At 40.5% G+C, this 17,500-nt stretch overlaps 1 protein-coding gene across 2 annotated transcripts in view; it reads left to right on the top strand.

The window, feature by feature from the left end:
• Positions 1-17,500, top strand: part of LOC137967713 (protein white-like) — a 75,161-nt gene that overhangs the window by 111 nt on the left and 57,550 nt on the right. For both annotated transcript variants that reach the window (XR_011116567.1, XM_068814253.1), the window contains exons 1-5: positions 1-320; positions 664-712; positions 4,204-4,390; positions 9,817-9,888; positions 10,303-10,401. The exon at positions 1-320 is cut by the window's left edge and continues 111 nt beyond it. Coding sequence is in view for 1 of the 2 variants with exons in the window: in XM_068814253.1 (XP_068670354.1) it covers positions 14-320; positions 664-712; positions 4,204-4,390; positions 9,817-9,888; positions 10,303-10,401 (714 nt within the window). In the remaining variant the exon portion in view is untranslated. The remainder of the gene's footprint in view (positions 321-663; positions 713-4,203; positions 4,391-9,816; positions 9,889-10,302; positions 10,402-17,500) is intronic.

The raw sequence follows: 17,500 nt of genomic DNA, 5'->3' as shown, positions 1-17,500 counted from the left end.
TGTCACAAGAATCATGGCTGCCCGCTCTTGTTCGCCGGTTTATTGTAGTAAACAGCATCGCAGCAATCCAGATTACTCTCATATTGATCCTGAAATAAGTTCTGTTGATAGCGGACTGTCAGATAGCTCAGACAATGAGGAGATTTCCGCTAACCCGCAATATAACAGCTCTGGTTGCAAGGATTTGAGAGAAAAGGTGTCAATTTGTTGGGAAAACATCGATGTCTTTGTTGAGATGTCGAGACCTTCGTTAACGAAGCGACTGTGTTTCGGAAATAACAGCCATGAGAAAATTAAAAGGAAGCAAGTTTTATGTAACGGTGAGCAAATTCTATGTAATTTCTATTGACATGAAGATCTTTGATTTCAACGATAAATCGCGTGATTTGTCGAGCCAGACAAGAAACCAGCATGGCGATCAGCTTTGAATCATTGTTCATTATTATTCCTGACTCCTGAGTTGCCGTTAAGTCTTTGGCTTGCCTTAAGTACCAAAGTAAGGCCTTCTCTTTGTAGAGGTGACTCTTGAGACAAAATTTTCGCCGCGTTGTAACGAGCCTCCGTGAAAGAGCTATCTTAGCTAGGCCTTCTTTAGTCTAGTCGTTCAGCGTTTTCGTCAGTATTACAGTCGGAATTACTCATTTGGCGTTTGTTTTTCTACAGTAAATGGGAAGGTTGAAGCCGGTACCTTGTTGGCTGTTATGGGAGAGAGGTGAGAAAAAATACTTTCTGCAGTCCCTGGTCTTATATCATCTTGATAAGACGTTATATCATCACAGTTAAAGTGCCCCTCTGATCAAAACATGAATTCTTATTTTCCTTTGGATTTCAAAAATAATGTTACCTGAACACTAAAGGCGCTGTTACACTGTGAAATGTTTCGAGCAACTTGTCTCGCAATATTTTCGTGACATTGTGGCGGGACAAGTATTTCTAAGCTCTTTCACCAGTCATAGCTGTATTTGGCACCGAAAGCTTACTTTCCAAAGTTCATGACTCAGGCGAACCTTGTACGTTTTTGCGACATTCCCTTATTTGACTAGTTCAGGTCCCACTCCCGGGGCACGTAATCATACGCCCAGACTGTCACCTCATTGTCCTTTATTCTTGAAAGGAAACGGAGCAATTAAACAATCACGGCTCAGTATATTTAAACGCCAGTTTTTGGTAGTTTGAGATAGTTGGCTGCCGGCAACGGCAGAGAGCTGAAGTTCCACGCATGAATGAGGAAGTTAAACACTGAAGTTGTGGCTACAAAATATGTCCTGTAACATATAGAACCAAGAAAATTGGCAAAAAAAACCCTTATTTTTCTTTTTGCTTGAAAACTGAGACATTCCAGTTGGTTTGCCGTTTTGTATTTTCTGGGATGGCACTGTCGATAATTTCAACAATTTTCTCCTCTTCGGACCAAGCATAGTTGAAAACTGCGCAGTCTTCATGCGTTATCATTTCAGTAAGGGACTCTGTCACTTGGTTTGCTGTCCCTTGGTAACGGAAAATCATGTGACTAATTTTAACCCATAGGCGCGAGGATTTTAGACAGTGAACGAAAATTGTATTTAAGCATTAGAGGACTTTTTCCGTGTTTACACAGTCTCATTTAAAAACGAGGGGGAGTTGGGAGACTTTGAGAAAGTTATGCAAACTCGAGACGCAGTCGAGGGTTTGCATAACTGTCTCGAATTCTCCCAACTCCCCGAGTGTTTAGATGACGCCATGTAAACACGGAAAAAGTCCTCTGTTGCTTTTATAAAATATTTCTCAAAAATAATTTCACGAACGAAGGAAAATGCTGTTTTTTGTTTGCCTTCTTGATTGAAAACAGATATTCTTGATACACGATCACATTTCCTACCAGCCAATCAAAACGCGCGTCTGACAACGCATAACCAATCAAAATTCGTGTTTGCATACTCTCATGTAAACACAGCTAGCTATTGACCAACGAGAATGTGCGTATTATCTTAATTATTTTATAAATTAATTAACAATTATTCCATGAGCGCACGTTGGATATGAGATGGTAAATAGCCGACGAGGCGCGTAGCGCCGAGTTGGCTATAACCAGTCTCATATCCAACAAGCGCGAATGGAATAAATAGTTTAATAAATTCCTTAAACTCCAAAAGAGAAAACCCGAGCGAAATCAAAAAAAATCGAAGATGAAGATGCGATGTTGTGTAATTCCCTTGTGGTCAGACAGACGCAGGCTCATCACAAAAACATTTATTTTTTCCGAAAAACTGGCCTACAAATTTTGTTGAATTTTTAAGTATTTTAGAGAGTATTTCTAACATAATCTGGTAAAGCTGAATGGGAAAATTTCATCGTCCCGTTTCTTAAAAAGAAACAACATATGTTGATTTTAACGCTCAAAGAAATGCCTAATATAGTTGCCATGGTAACGTTATTTTGGAGGAAAATATAATGTGAGAAATCTGCGATGGGTACATACTTAATACCCTGGCCAAATTTCGTCTTGATATGATGACAGACGTAGGCTCATCACAAAAACATTTCTTTTTTCGAAAAACTGGCCTACAGATTTTGTTGAATTTAAAATATTTTAGAGAATATTTCTAACGCCGAGATGAAGATGCTATGTTATGTAATACCTTGTGGTCCGACAGACGCAGGCTCACCGCAAAACATTTCTTGCCTTGTCGCGTACTTCTAAACGTCGGAATTGATCCAAACTTTCCACAAAAGGTTTTTTTTGCTTTATTCAGAGAGAAATTTTCCTTTTCCGGTGGAAAAAAGGTTTAGCTTAGCAACGCTTAGCGCAATCAATTGCGATATAAGGTCAAACTAAGGTATATGAGCTGATAACCGAGATTGAGTGAACCAATCGGAGCTCGAGAAATGCATTAACCGAGGTTGAAAATTTAATAATGTAGGATATTACTACAGTGGATAGCGTTTTCTCCCTTCGGCTCGCCGCGAGTCGTGACTAAAGAGGGCGATTGAACTGTATTTTCTTTACTATTAATAATTCATGACCTAACAACCTATTAAGACACAACCTAATTCCCAGGGAAGAAGAGAGACCCTGGGAACGAGGTTGATCAAAACACCGATAAAACTTCACGTGCATGAGCTTTAAACCCGATAAAACTCTCCTCATTAGAATTCTTTATATAAAGAATACTAATGAGGCCCGGCTTTTTTGTCTTGCATGCTGATGTTCTCCTCTCACAATATGAACCCTTGTTCAGATTTAACTATTAGAGGGTAATGGAAAGTGCTAGTTTTCTATCCGTATAAACCATGTGAGCGTTAGTCCTACTAATGGAAATGGGCCCACACAAGGACAGAGAAAAGCTCTGACCAATAAACTTGCAGCACGTGTTTTATCGGGTCTAAAATCACTCGGCCTACGTCTCGTGTTTTTAAACCCGATAAAACACTGCTGATTTATTTTTTTAGATTACATATTCGATTCAAAAGCTCATCAATAGTTCATGAGCAAACAGCCTATGACGTCACCAATGAAATGTCACTTGCATGAGCTTTAAAAACTGGCAGCATTCCGTATATAAGTAAGACATACTAAAAGGCATTGCATGTTATTCTTGTATTCTAATGTTCTATCACAATTTGAACCTTTGTTCGGACTCCAGAGGAACACAGTTTTTGTGCAATGTTTTTGAAGCCGTAAATAAACTCGCATGTCGTGTTTAATCGGGTCTAAAACCATGCACGTGGCTTTGCCTCATGGTTCAAAACCCGAAAACATTTATTAAACAGTACGTCAAATTCCCAAACGACAGTTCCTTGTGAAAGCATTTCACAAGAATTATCATATGGCCCGTAGAGCCTCGCGCGTGCTTTTATTGTAACACTATTGGGCAAAATCTCCATATGAGGGCCGCACGGCCCTGATGGGAACACGTACTGCTCCGTGCGATGCGATTTTAGATGATTTCATCCAAGTTATTTATAGGCAGAAAAGCAAATGCAAACAACATATTAGGTAAATTTTCTGTGCAAACTTTTGTTATTTAATTTGTGCAAACATTGTATTCTGACGTCTAGATGTACCCAACAACATTATTAAGAATCAAGAATTATAAAAGGTCAAAGTTACTAAAAGAATTGAGTTTTGGATATTTGAATATCATTGGATGGGATTCGCGCGTGTGTGTGGGTGATGTATTTTAAATCACAACTTCTAGTATGCCCTGCTTGTTTTGTTTATAGTGGCGCTGGTAAATCAACCTTAATGAATGTATTGGCACATCGTAACATTAGTCAGATTGAGGTCAGAGGAACTGTAAAGGTGAATAATTGTCCTATTGGCTCGGAAATTACTGCTATTTCTGCGTACATTCAGCAAGAAGATCTGATGGTAGGATCGCTGACAGTGAAGGAACATCTAACCTTTCAGGTTAGTGAATTATATTGGTCTGCGTGGAGTGTATGTGAGTGACGAAGGAACTTTTGTCTTCTCCATAGTTTTTATATGCAACCAGTTAAAATACCATCGAGATATGTTAAGCGATTCCTTCAGCGAAATTTTTTGGGGCTTTTAGAATTCTTGAAATCAGACATTAATTTTTACTTACAAGGTTGCGGGTCTTGAATCGCAACTTTTAGAGTATGAAAACGGTAAGGAAATGGGAGGAGATAATAGGGTCGTTTATACGAGGCAAAACAAGCCGCGGCTTACATAAGACACGAACACCCAATATAAATGGTACAAAATCTACGTTCTTATCCTGGCCTGGGAGTTTTTACTCGTATAAATAGTTCCTTTCGCGTATTATGTACGGTGCGGCCAGAGTAAGCCGCGACTTATTTTCTCTCGTATAAACGGCCCTAATGTGGAATCATAAATTTTATTGTATGGGAGGGGACAATGCTCACCATTCGGGCGATGGCTTGTCTCCTACGCAGCCGTTCTTTGTGTGGTCGCGAAACGCTCCTCCCCACACAAACAACGGCTGCTTTCTTTTCAACTACATTCCTTTCCCTTTGTTCGGACTGCGTGGCGATTGCACGTGATAATGAGGAGTTGCACCAATCGCGGCACGCCTTTTGATTTCAAAAATGACGACCTGTTATTTTCGTGTGTAACTTCGGAGATTTCACCCATGTGAAACTCCTAAGAAATTGATAGACGGTCGCTGAAGGTGCTTCACTTGTTCTTCAGCAGCCTCTGCAAATAACAAGATAAAGATCTTTGGGAGACGTTCTGTACAAGAGATCTTGCTGAAATTATTCGATTTGCGCTCGGTGTTTATGTGCGTACTAATTGCTCGGGGAGTAGCCTGATTCTCAGACGGTCTCCCTTCCCCGTCTGATTTTCTTCGTAGGAAAATGTTGTTCCTGACGTCATATAGATTGTCTCATTTCCACCAATAACAGGGAATGTTACACTTACACAAACCTGAGGAATTTAAGGAATGTGCCTCCGGTGAAAACAACATGTCGGAAGATGCCAGAAATCTTGATGTGGACGTTGACTGTGTTTTGGAGAAAGTTTGCCGCGTATTTGGGGTCTCTAAGCTTTTCCCTCAACAGAAAGAGGATTTTATCTCCAGGAAAGATGTCTTGGTAAACTCGCCAACGGGATTTGACAAATCGCTCATATTCCAGATTGCTTCGGTGGTTCACGCTGACCTTTCCAAATTCAACAACAATTTTGCTGCGAAGCCAGTAATTGTTATTTTGCCATTAGTGAGCTTAATAGAAGACCAGAAAAATTCCCTACGGGCGTTAATAAATCAAAACTGGCTCCGTTGGCGAGGACAATCTTTCGATCGAGAATGAACATAACATAACAGTGAAAGAACTATTCTCTTCTGGCTCAGTAACTGCATTTTCCCAAACTTCTTACTTGTAAATATTCATCAAGACTTACTTTTGGTTTTCGAACAGATCAAGAACTAAGAGATTACCTGTACTTGTTGCAATGAGTACACGTGACATTCACGTCAACAACACATCTATATACCCTTGTTGTTTCTGTATTTCTATTAAGCTTCTTATTGTTGTTGTCAGGTATCAATACTATTATTATTGTTGCACTCACTTTTTGAAGGAAATAACTAGAGGGGAAGTTCCATACTCTAAGGCTGGTGCTTTCAATACCTTTTTTTTCAACAATTGGTAATGACCTTGCCAAATCCTTTAAAGCTAAGGAAATTCACATTGATCCTACCTTCTATATAGAATTTCAGCTTCAATAGGTGATATCATGCTAAGAGAAAGAGCCTTTGAAACTAAATTCAAGAAGATCAATGTGAAGAAGGCTCAAAGGGAAGACAATTTTTTGGCTAGAGAGATGAAGTTGGTCGCTGAGGAATTTAGTCCCTGTATTGCTAATTTTTGAGTAGGCTATGTTATAAGGCAGGTCTCTGTCCCTCTCACGATTGGAAGTTCTATGGAAAGGTGGTACCAGGGATGATTGCTCAAATTACAGGCCACTAACTCTTCCCTCTATTCCCAGCGTAATCATGCAGTCAGTTACATGTATATGCGATAACAGATTCTCACTGGGAAAAAGTACATAAACCAGTGGGGTTATAAGAAGGATTATCTACTGAGTCGCTTTTGTTTATATTTGACTGAAACTTTACGATGTGAAAGTCATAGGGGTTATCTTTATCGACTTTCATGAGGCGTTTGGTTCAGCAGATCATGAAGTTTTGACTTATAAACTTCAAGCCTGCGGTTTTTATAGGAATTTATTGCTGTTGCCAAATAGTTACCTTGAAAAAAGTCAACAATTTGTTGAAGTAAAATAGGGTAAAATGTAAACTCAGTTTCGTGTCCTATGGAGTCCCACCGGGATCTCTTTTAGGCCACGACTGTTTCCCATTCATGTTAATGGTTTCGCTGACAATGTTTCTGCGGATGAACTGTATCTATATGCAGATGACAACACTGCTTTCGTGATTGGTGATACAACTGACAATGTTATTCATCTACTGAATGTTATTCTTGCTGATATTATTTGTCTATGATGTGAATTAAATAGACTCACTTTGCACACAAAGAAATGTGAGGCTATGATCATCTCTAGAAAGGAATTTATTTACAACAAGTGTGTTGTGGAAATCTTGTTATTAATCTTTCAAAAGTAGTGAAATCGCTGGGATTGTTCATAGCCAATAAACTTTCTTGGGACCATCACATTGAAAAATTATCCAAATCATTCTCGGCTCAACTAGCTATTTTGACGAAGATAAAATTCTTGCCAACAAAACAATTGGAAACCATCTATTACATTGGGAGAGCTGCTCTCTTACTCTATTTGATGACATTGAGAAATTTCACATCAAGGCAGCCAGAATGATCCATAATACTCCTTACAACGAATATATGGATCATCAAATTCTCAGCCTAGTAAAATGACACAATATAGCATTTATGTATAAACAGCCCCTGCGAGTTGAAATGTTCAAAGTAATGAAGAGAAATTCCACTCACAGACTCTCTTAAAAGGAAATTGGTGTTTAGATTAAGAAGGGCGAAGACGGAATTTGCAAGGCACATGAACATACCAGTGGATAATACAGTAAGCTTCGTCTGCTTGTATACAACGATTCCTATCAAATTTCTCGTGTAAACTTACGAGGACAGCATATTTCTCCACCTTCCATTTTCCAGTTGGTATTCCGGCGATGTGAACGTAACGCTACACTCGATCGCAAGATTGTCCTTGCCAACGGAGCCAGTTTTGTTTCCTAACGCTTGTTACGAATTTTTCTAGTCTCCTATTAAGCTCACTAATGACGAAATGACAATAGCTACTGGCTTCGCAGCAAAATTGCTGTTGAATTTGGAAAGTTCAGCGTGACCCACCGAAGCAACCTGGAATGATGAGCGATTTGCCAAACCCCGTTGGCAAGTTTACCAAGCCATCTTTCTTGGAGATAAAAGCCTTTATCGCCTTTTTCTGTTGAGGGAAAAGCTTACAGACCCCAAATACATGGCAAACTTCAAAGGACCGTCAACATCTGCATCGAGATTTCTGGCATCTTCCGACATGTTGTGAAAGTTTGTGAAAGTGTAACATTCCCTGTTATTAGTGGAAATAAGACAATCTATATGATTTCCTACGAAGTAAATCAGACGGGGAAGGGAGAAGAGTGCGTGACACGAGCGACCTGGACCGTCTGAGAATCAGGCTACTCGGGGAGGAGCGACCTGTTTTTGTGGAGTTAAATGCTACCAGCGTTTAATGAGGTTTCAACGTGCATCAGATAAGCTGAAAAAGATGAAGAAAGAAATAGAAGAGGACTTCAATGCCAGAGAAAATCGAAAGGAAAAGCGACTACGGCGATTGAACGAAGGAAGAGAACAGTTATGAACCTGAGAGGGGCGAAAATCGGGTATTATGAAAGACTGAGATTTACTGAGGAGAAAGGAAGACATCAAAGTAAACAAATTAAATTGAACATTTATTTAGCATTAAATAATGTATTCATCATGTGAACAACATTTCGCTCTAGGCCCCAACATTTCCTTGAAAATTATGTTTTAATAAATACACAAACACATTGTTTGGTTTCCCTGGATGGTCTACCGGTATTCATCACGAGACCATAACTCACCATTCAAGTGAGTTCACTGATTTAGAGGCGATCAATGATTACATGCAGAAGGTGATGAGCTTCTATTACATATGGTTTAGAAAATTTGACCAATTTAGTGTTCATCATTCAGCTATATTAACACTGGGTGCCAGAGATATAAAACACCGTTATGTCGAATTCGTTCTATGTAGTTCACTTAAGATAGGAAAATGACATTAATACGAAACAAAGAATATACTCGTAACCTACTATTGTCTAAAAACATCAGCTTCATTGACAGACACAGCACTTAAGTTCTCACGATACGCGTGCTTTCGCAGCATCTCAGTTTCGGCGTCTTTCATTGTTTAAAAGCACGCTTCAGGTGAACCAAAAACCAACGAATAGCTTCCACTCTCTGTACTGGGACACTCGACCTCACCTTTAGAGCTTACATTAACGGCGCCAACTCCAATACCAGTCAAATAATTGATCTGATCCTCCATGAGGTTTACCAGCAGAGGGGAAACAACAACAACGATGTCGATTTCATCGCAAACGAGTGGAATACGGAATGGCTGGATATATCAGGGATTTTCCAACTCCGTTGTTCCAAAATTACGCTTTTGATTGAAAGCGTCTGATGCTTATTTAACTGTGAAATTCAAACTTTGAAACCGTCATAACGAACGCATCCACAATGGTGGTGTCGCCCATAGGAGTGAAGCTAAGACTTGCGCTTTGATTGGCTTATTGGCTTTAGCGCGAACGGTTTCAGGATATGAGAACCAAGATCTGATTGGTCAGATAAGGGAAAGGAATGTAGTTCGAAAGAAAACAGGCGTTGTTTTGTTTGGGGAGGAGCGTTGCGTGACGACACAAAGAACGGCTGCATAGGAGACTAGGCGACGGCTTTTAGGGAAGGACATTCAGGACAGGTACCATATGTTTTGCTGTTTTTCCATTTTCTTGAATGAGGTTGTACTTTCCTCACACTGAAGCGTTGGCTGCTCTACTGTTCTTATCGTTTCATATACGACAAAGAAGATGTCATTTGTTTGTTATCCATAAAGTTAGGATACGTTTGAGCCCTAATTTTCACACTATAGTACCCCTCATCCGCAGAATTTAATTCCTTAGTATATCTTCTTAGCTCGAACGTGCCTGACTGAAAAACAAAGCTTCAGTGAGAATTATTGTTCCACTGCAGTAACCTATCCAGTTTGGCAAATTTTGATTTTAATGGACGGTTTTTTTAAACTAGTTCTTCTTTGTATCTCTCTTTTTTAAGGCTTTCCTGCGCATGGGAAAAAGCGTCTCTGATCAACAGCGGGTCGCACGTGTCAACGAAGTGATACACCAGGTGTGATGCATAACTTAACCATGCAACTATCACTATGAAATCACCATAACGATTTATTCCCTTATTGTTAGTCTTAGGATTGGAAGATCATATTCGTATGTGTTCACCAGTGCATTAAATCGTCAATAAGTTTGGATGGCAAACTGTGTATTGGCCTAAGAAAAATGATGTTTTGCTTTATGCTAAAAAAACCCTAATTTTGGATCTTCCATCCCCGGCTTTCTGTTATATTTGAGAAAAATAGTTTCATTCCTACAGATTGATTATAATTTTTCGTTCACCCCAGTTTGCAGATGGCTTCTAGAACATCTTCGGTTATTGTCAAATCTACGGCAAAAATAATCGCTATTCGTAATACTGTTGGAAGACTCCAGAAAGTAATTTATCGAAAATACTATGCTTTTCTTCCCCAAGCTTGGCCTTACAAAGTGTGCGGATACATACATTGGAATACCAGGACGATTGAGAGGGATCTCAGGTGGAGAAAAGAAAAGACTATCTTTTGCGTCAGAGGTAGATACATCTTAATTAAAATTCCGTCGAAAAAGGAGTCAGTCTGCAAATATTCAGTATTCGCCAGGAATGGTATTTGCAGATAAACGCAGTTATCTCCTACTAGCCCTGTTTTCAAAGAAAATTAGCAGTGTGTAGTTTGTTTGCCATCTATTAACAGATTAACCTCACTGAATTAGATTCAAGAATACCAAGATCACTATGATCGTTCACTACGTAAGGGAACCCTTGAAGACCTTACAGTGTCTCACCATTCCGCAGTGCAAGTGGCAGGCTATTCCATGATATTGCTTGCCGCTTTGAGCTAACATGGTCTGACGTATAGACCATACAATTTCTTCGTACCTTCCGCCAGGATCCAAGCTTTCTCTAGCCTACAATCCGGGTCAAAACACTTCGGGACACTTGTCAAATCTTGGGCGAAAAATAGAGAATTTACTGTACATGCTTCCCTCGTTATATGAGCAACTCCCCCCAGAACAATGTTGAAACATGCCAGCCATCGATGAACGGAACTTGATTTTGGAGACCGTGAAACATTGTAATGGGGGAAGGGGGAAAAGCGCAGATTGTCCCAACAGTTTTGATCAGGATTGTAACAATAAATATGTACAATGGAATTTGTCATAATCTTACAGACGCGATTTTGTCGCTTTTGCACTTTATCACCAACCCGGGGTTTATTTGAGATACCCCAAAGGACGCATCAGTGTGAAAAATGAGGTTGTTCGAGTGGATGACCTAAAAAGTCTATAACCTACTTAAAATTGAAGAAGGTTTTTTGGAACTCTAATGAGAAAAGAGCTCGTCGATATGATTTTATGATTTATTCGTAGCTGCAAAAGCTAAGACGCAAGTGGAGTACAAAGGGGTAAACAGGAGTGTCAAAAGGAGCCTTAAGGCAGACAAACGCAACTATCTGGAGTCGCTGGCAGCAGAGGCTGAAGAGGCAGCTTGTCAGGGAAATGTGTGCGACCTTTATGCTTCCATAAGGAACCTATCGGGAAAATATAGCAAGCCAGAGAGACTGGTGAAGGATAAGGATGGGCAATCAACATCTGATTTAGAGGGACAGAAGAAGAGATGGGTGGAGCATTATGAGGAGCTACTCGACCGACCTGCTCCCCTAGACCCCCCGGACATACAGCCAGCCGACAGCGACCTATCCATTGACTGTAGTGCACCCACAAAGGAGGAGATTCAAAACGCTATCACGCAGCTGAGAAATGGTAAGGCTGCGGGACCTGACAACATCCCAGCAGAGGCACTAAAGGTTGACATCAGGACAAAAGTGGAGCTGCTCTACCCTCTTTTCAATAAGATCTGGGAAGAGTCTTGCTGAATATAGGACGAAAGATGCCATAGACCCACAGCTTCGCCAGCAGCAAGCTGGTTTCCGTAAGAATAGGTCTTGCACCGACCAAATCGCCACGCTGCGTATCATCCTGGAGCAGTCCCTGGAGTGGATTTCACCTTATTATATCAATTTTGTGGACTATGAAAAAGCATTTGACAGCGTGGATCGGCAGACCCTCTGGAAGCTACTGAGACATTACCGAATACCGGAGAAAATAACCAATATCATCAGAAACTCGTACGAAGGGATGACTTGCAGGGTGGTCCATGGACGGCAACTCACTGATGCCTTTGAGGTAAGAACTGGACTGAGGCAAGGGTGCCTGCTGTCGCCAGTTGTTTCTTCTGATGATGGACTGCCCAAGGGCGAAATGGCATTCAGTGGACACTTTGGAAGCAGTTGGATGACCAGGACTATACTGACGACCTGGCCCTTCTTTCGCACACGCGACATCAGATGCAGAAAAAGACCAGCACTGTTGCCGACGTCTCAGCACGTTTGTGCCTTAAGATCCATAGGGGAAAGAGTAAAGTCCTGAAGGTCAACACGGTCACAGATACTCCCATTATGCTGGAAGGTGAAGCGCTGGATGAGGTGGAGTGCTTCACTTACCTAGGCAGCATCGTAGATAACACCGGGGGGACAGAAGCTGATGTAAGAGTCCGCATCGGCAAGGCGAGAGCAGCTTTCCAACAGCTGAAGAATGTCTGGAGATCGTCACTTCTCGGTACCAGCACTTAAATCAGGATTTTTAACACCATTGTGAAACCTGTATTGTTCTATGGAGCCGAAACCTGGAGAACCACCGTCGCCACTATGAAAAGAATCCAGACTTTCATTAACACCTACCTAAAAAGGATTCTTAAGATACGCTGGCCAGACATCATCAGCGACCAAGATCTGTGGAAACAAACGAGACAGCAGCCTATAGAAGTTGACATCCTTCAAAGACGCTGGAAGTGGATCGGTCACACCCTTCGGAAGTCCTCATCTAACATCACAAGGCAAGCCCTCGCCTGGAACCCTCAGGGGAAAAGGAAGAGGGGCCGACCAAGAAACTCGTGGCACCGTGACCTAGAGGCAGACATGAGGAGGAATGGCTACACGTGGTGAGAACTGCAACCATTGGCCCAGGACCGTGATGACTGGAGGGTGCTTATTGGTGGCCTTTGTCCCAGATGGGGCTACAGGCGATGATGATGATGATGATGATGATGATGATGATGATGATATTAGTCTCAGGACCGGGGCTAAGATACTTCTTCAATTATCCTGAATCCGGGACACAGACCTCCATCCAGTGAAAGCATCACCCAAAGTACAATCAGTACACACACCTACCCATAATTCCACTCTTGTGGCGTTCTGTGGGAAGTTTTCACAGTACCCCTTGAATGATTGGTGATGCAGCAAATTAGGATTTCCAGATGGCCAGTTATTGTACACAACCGCTTCAAGCATCATTGGTTTGTCCCATTCACTTCCGTTAAATTTAAAAAACAACAGAGGCTGCACTTGCAATTTCGTTGGCCTCTCATATTTCCCTGGAATGAGACTTGAGTGCTATGTCGGACCTCAGCTTCTTAAGTGAACATTCCTGTGATTTAATAATAGGGAAGAATCATGTTAATGTAAGAGATAGCTATAAGAAACAAGGTAGATATCCAAGCAGGGAACGAATGCGGATTTATTATGCACGCTATTTACTACACCGTGAGTGACAGTACGCAAAAAGCAACAATGAAATAGCCAAACGCATTTGTTTCACTTGGTTTGTGGCACAGGACTGGCTGGACGCCCCTTTACAAATTCTCCTTTCTCTCCTTTTTCTCCTTTGGTTCCAAGCTTTCCTTGATCTCCTTTTACTCCATCTGTCCTGGTATAGTCCATTTTTCCCGCGCGGACCCTAGGGACCTTTCCCTCCTTATGAACCCGCTACCCCCTTGGTACCAGGCTGTCGTTGTGCTCCTTCTATTCCCTGTCAGCCTTGAGGCCAAGCATTCCCGGAATGCCATTTGATCCTAGAATATCGGGGAAAACCATGACCAATTATGTATTTCTCCTTATGGAGTGATAAGATTATTTTCATGAAAATTCAGACCAAGAGATACCATAAAGGGAAAACTATGCATCGCATACCTTGGGTCGCACGCAAATGTGAATAAATCAATCATTTATAGGCTTCAAAATGGCCGCCCGAAAAGCCCTTAAACGTAAATGGAGTGAATTTTCAACAACAGAGTTCAAAGATATTAACTACTGAAACAAAATGGTTCTCCTAACATAAACTAGTATCTTGTTCTCTGTTTGTGTGTATGCCTTATGCTTATGCTTCATGTTCCGCTTTGGCGGCCTTAGTCACTTTTGCTATCCTTTTACTGGTAGTTTCCTTCTCTCTTAATATCTTCTAGTAGTATCTTTCCATGCACTATGTGTTCGTTATGCTTTACCCTCCGCTTTGGCGCTTCTCTCACTCTCTCTTGCTTTTTCTATCCTCTTTCCTACTTGATGTATATGTGTATTGTACTTCAGTGGTTTGTTTGTGAGTGAAGCTACAAAAACAATATATACATTACAAATCTAGAGAATAAGTCGAAAACCTCATTGTTCGTTTAGGCTCTAGGCATTTCCTACAAAAATTATTGTATAGTTTTAACAAATTAAATGTAAAATATATATATATTCTCCGTTACAAGAATTACAAAATGAAATGAAAATAAGGGTTGTTGTTGTTCAAATTTTTCATTTTTTTTCATTTAAAATGTTCTTTCACTACTCCTGTCGTACACCATTTTATCATATAAACCCACCGTAATGATAATAATATATAGATTTAGCCAAGCCTAATAGCGGAGCTCCCTGGTTATTTATTCTTGCTCCCTGTAGGGTTAGTGAAAATAAAAGGTTTCGAATTGTCCGCTTTTTTATGTTTCCGGTTGCTGCTTTAATAATTAAATCATTTTCTTTGCTTTCTTCTATAGAAAAATTCATTGCCTAACTAGTGAATTCCACGGTACATTTTACGCTAAAAACCGATATCGCATAAATCACGAAGCCATGAGTACGATATCGGTTTTTCGAGTGAAATTTACTTTGGAATTCATCAGTTTGGCAATGAATTTTTCTTGAACCGCATGAACTTTAAAAGAAAACAAGCACACCCTAAGCGAGCGAATGGAAAAGGAAAAAAAAAAGGCCATTTCAGAGTCAACTGTCAATAGCCAGCGAATAGGAGTCACGCTAAAATTAGAAGCCGTTAAAAAACCTTTGTCAGTTCAAGGTCAAAAAAGAGTTTTGCTGATGTACTTTATTCCACGTTATTTCTTAAAACCAGATCATTCACATTTTGATGTATTTCACTGAAACACGCCAGGTTGGCTTGGAACAAGAATCTGTAAAATACGGCAAAGCAACCAAGAAAGGACGAACTTTAAACAAGATACGCTCCAACGCTTCAATGACGTTTAGGTGCTATAAACAAACTTCTGAGAAGACAAGCTAAGGAGATTTCCCCCTAATTTTACGAGAACTCATTGCAATTACGTGTTTATAACATAAAGGCAAAATTTTCATGTCACTGTCGAGGCTCATCGAAAACCAGTTGGGCAAACGGATTAAGAAGCACTTGTTCGCTCGCATTCTAGAGCAAAACAAACAAACAAATCAACTTTTTCTTTATGTCCAAATGAGTACAGATAATTGTTATTTAATTCCAGTTGACAATAAAAATTCGATTTTCATTCCTGAACAAAGGAAAAACCGATTCAACCACTTTTTTAAAATAACAAACGGTTTAGTGCCCAGGAAAGAACTTGCGGAGTACCTTCTTCCACTAAGTATGAGCTATTACTGGTATTCCGTTTTGTCGCTGTCGTTCTCTTTCGCTCTCCTTTCGTTTCTGTTCTATACATAGGTCCTCCAGGCATCATGTAACCTTATCAGAGCTTCTAACGATATGCCAAAAATTGCAATACAGACAAAAAAGCAGCACTAAGCAAATTAAAAATAAACACTCAGCTTTATTAAGTTTATATCCCTCCGATGCATGACTTAAATAACTGCGTAGCCGCCAGTGTGGACCACAGCTATCATGATATGTCAAACTGGATTGAAACCAACAAAGAATGCAGAAATAAAACATTCTTGCAATCATCAGAATCACGTTATCAGCCATTTTACCATTGTCATTTTCTTGTGCGCAGCTGCATGGGTTTTTAATGCTCATCATCATGCCCCAACAGAAACAGCTCCAAGCCACCCACCGTGCACTTTAATTTTAACAGAGCTTACAAGCCAGGGCTTACAAACTCTTGGACATTAATTATCCAAACATTTTCCACACGTTCTTCATGCCCATTCGCCTCCGCCATTTTGCTACAGGCCACGCATGGGCATGAAGGCTGAACCGCAAAAAGAGTGACGTTCAAACGATCCCGGGTCAGATGGGCCAGTGTTTACATGAAGAAATTGAAGAAATTTCACCCTTCTACCCGGGTCAACCCGAGTCTCGAGAAGGGTTACCCCGCAAGGGGGGCTGACCCGGCTTGACTACTGTTTTCATGTAAACGCTTTTAAACATTTGACTGCAAAAGGGTTAACCGCCGCGGTGATTCAACCCGGGGTAAAAACCAACCCGGGCTCGTGAGGCCCTTAGTAATTCAGTTTCCGACTGCGAGAAAGGGCGATTAGCAGGTCAGATATTATTTTAATTAAAAGGTTTGATCGAAGAGAAAATGACGTCAAAGGCTCACTAGTTTAAGAAAACAATGCGTTTGTGCGCGACTGAATTAATATGTAGCACGGGAGTTTCGGGCTTTCAGATTTTAAAACTCGTGTTTTGCATATATAATAAACTGCGGTTAGTTTTGAACGTGTGTAACGGCGGACCGTGAAATCCAAAACTTACACTCAAAATAAACATCCTTTGGATAAAAATCAAAGCTCAAAATTTTACCAGGCAGGTGTTAAGGAAAAACACTTTCAAAATCTGAAGGAAAAAATTAAAGGGAGTGATTTTTTTACCATAGTGCCACGAGATCAAGGGTGACGTGATAACCAAACATTCATGTCAAAATAGTTGAAAATGAGATTTCGGTCAAAATCGTTTACCAAGTTAAGGACTTGTTTATTTACCTGAAATTATTAAAAATATGGAGATGCCTTACATCTTGAGAAATACCAAAACAATCAACCGAACAAAGGATATTTAAGTCAATGAAAACAGACTGGGTTTGAGGAATTTGTACGTTCTGTGATAATGTGCTAATTTATGTAAAACGTACAAGAATGCACGTGCATGAGTCAGTAGCGACATGTATAAGTATTTTGTACTTTTTGCATACTGGGTGAGTTGAGTAATGTAACGCGACAGTCAGGATCTTTCGGCTACCGATTTATTCGGGAATGATTTCCGTACAGGTCCCTACTTCATTATGCATGCAGAATAAATTAATTATTCATTCGCGCTATTGTTTTGAAGAACAATTCATATACCCAAAGAATCGAATATATACCTGGCTAATTTGTACTTACGGGATGAATAAAAATGGATCTCATTTCTCTCTCCCTCCCTCTCTCTCTTCTTTCCCCATATCGCCCACACCGTTACTCGGTTTTCGTCCCAGCTTTCCTCTTTCTATCCCTTCGTCTTGTCCTTTTTTCCAGATCCCGCTCAGCTTTTTCTGCCATTTTATGCCATTATATATCACTCGCTTGAACTTGAACTCCAACCCACTGTAAACC

The sequence above is a fragment of the Montipora foliosa genome, chromosome 8, assembly GCF_036669935.1.
Source record: "Montipora foliosa isolate CH-2021 chromosome 8, ASM3666993v2, whole genome shotgun sequence".
In the NCBI taxonomy this organism is placed as follows: Eukaryota; Metazoa; Cnidaria; class Anthozoa; order Scleractinia; family Acroporidae; genus Montipora; species Montipora foliosa.
The sequence above is the reverse complement of the archived record's forward strand: the minus strand, read 5'-3'. Positions and strand labels throughout refer to the sequence as shown.